This window comes from Merops nubicus, unplaced genomic scaffold (genome assembly GCF_000691845.1).
Source record: "Merops nubicus isolate BGI_N331 unplaced genomic scaffold, ASM69184v1 scaffold16625, whole genome shotgun sequence".
Taxonomy (NCBI): Eukaryota; Metazoa; Chordata; class Aves; order Coraciiformes; family Meropidae; genus Merops; species Merops nubicus.
The window spans coordinates 3,467-5,447 of NW_008611986.1; the positions used below are offsets into that span (position 1 = coordinate 3,467).

General features: G+C 51.4%; 1 protein-coding gene across 1 annotated transcript in view; it reads right to left on the reverse strand.

Annotated features, from left to right (window-relative positions):
- Positions 1-5: 5 nt before the first annotated feature.
- RAMP1 (receptor (G protein-coupled) activity modifying protein 1) overlaps positions 6-1,981 on the reverse strand; it is a gene marked incomplete at both ends in the record, with an annotated part of 10,572 nt that continues 8,596 nt past the window's right edge. The window contains one exon of the mRNA XM_008941416.1: positions 6-289. Within this exon, the coding sequence (XP_008939664.1) occupies positions 6-289 (284 nt within the window). The remainder of the gene's footprint in view (positions 290-1,981) is intronic.

The window sequence follows — 1,981 nt, forward strand, 5'->3', positions numbered from 1 at the left end:
TCCACCCCTCCCCTGAGCCGGTGGCAGGCGTCCCGACACGATGCCCTCGCTGCGTTTGCTCCTCCACACCACCAGCGCGGTCATCAGCAGGGTGACGAGGACGGGCAGCAGGATGAAGGGGCAGAGGACGCTGTTGGGAGGGTCGCGTAGCGCCCGGCCGGAGGGCGAGCAGTTCCTGAAGTACTGCTTGTGGACGGCCACGAAGAACTCATCCACCAGCCGGTTGGGCCAGTAGCAGTCGAGCCTCTCGGCGATCAGCGCCGTGCAGTTCGTCAGCTCCCCGTAGGTGCTGCAACACAGACAAGGGCACTGCGGTGGCAGCGGGGACCAGCACCCAGCCACAAGCATGTCACCTCCCCCACACAATGTAAAATATTGTACACGTGCTGTTTATGGTTGGACTCCATCAGCTTAAAGGTCTTTTCCAACCTAAATGAGTCCGATTCCATTATAGATGTATGTATTTGAGACTGTTACTTGAGTGATTTTTTTTTTGAGATTGTAGGTGCAAAAATGTATTTGTTCTCAGCAGGTTTTGCCACTTTGATCATGCTTTTATAGTGCTCACCCATGGCCAAGAGCACAAGGAGTTCTCATTTGCTTCTGTAAATGAAAGCAGAAATAATATTTGCAGAAATAACTAGACGCAAGGTCCGGTTTGTTTGGTGTGTGTTAATTTTTGCAGGATTTCACAGCCAGACCAGTGCTATTAGAAAATACCAGTAGGACCCACATAACTCTCCTGCACATTTAGGCAAAGACCTTCAGGAACCCGATCCTGGGCCATAGAGCAGCTCCCCCAGCTGCTGGCCTTTGGGGCACCCTCCTTTAGCTTGCATAGGTTCAGCCAAAAGGGCACAGAAGTAGCTACATCAAATCTACTTAAAATTCTTTTAATTGCTTAAAAATTTGGGATTCTGCATATAACCCAACAGCCTGCTTTTGAAGCTCACCTCTCTGCAGTACCCTGCTTTGCAGGCCAGGAAGTCCATTTTTTGAGTTGTTGAATTTTGGGGGTTTTTTTCCTCAAATATTTGGAAAACAATGAGCAGCTCCAAGTGAGAAGCACTGCCGAGAGAGGACAGCCACTGTGCTGTCTCTAAGGTCCCTTCCAACCCTGCCTGCTTTAAAATTGGCTATGCATAAAAAAATATCATGGGGTCATAAAATCATAGACTGGGTTGGGTTGGAAGGGACCTTAAAGATCATCTAGTTCCATCCCCCTGCCGTGGGCAGGGACTCCTCCCACCAGACCAGGTCACTCAAAGCCCTGTCCAAACAGTCTCAAACCCCTCCAGTGATGGAGCATATAATTTTTTTTTTTCCTATGTCAGTTACATCTAATCCTAGAGAAGCAGAGCAACCCAAAATGCGACTTTTCAATTAAAAACCTGCCTGGGGAAAGACACATTTTGTAAGCAGCTTCCCAGGGACTGGCCACAGCCTCTCTGCAGCTCATCAGCTGGTCCTGGGGCAGGCCGTGTTTGCCATGCCACGCCGTGCCCACCGGCACGCGGCAGGGCCGGAGGGAGGCACTGATTGCATTAACAGGGCACCTGGAGCTACTAAAAGCAGCTTCTGCTCGGCATCCCAGTGTGCAGAATTACCATTTCCCGTTCGCCAGTGGCCTTAGGAGACCTCAGGAGCTGAAGGTTCTTCAGGAAACAGAGGGAAAGAAAAAAAAAAGAGTTAAGGGAGAGGCAAATAAAAGCTATTTTTAACCCCGGAGGGCCGTGCGGCAGCTGCCTTCGCCCTTCCCCGGCTCAGGACGCGCCTTCGTGCTGATGAAGAGCTGCTCCCGCCACGATACGTGGAGATGTGCAAGTAGCCAAAGCAAAACGGTGTCAACAAATGAAAGGACAAATTGTAATTACACTTTGCACTTCAGCACCGTGCTTCTCTCAGTGCTCAGACAGTGCCGAGTGCACCGGCCAGGGAGAGGCTGGACCCAGGGGAGGAGCCCCGCCGGCGCAGCCTCCTG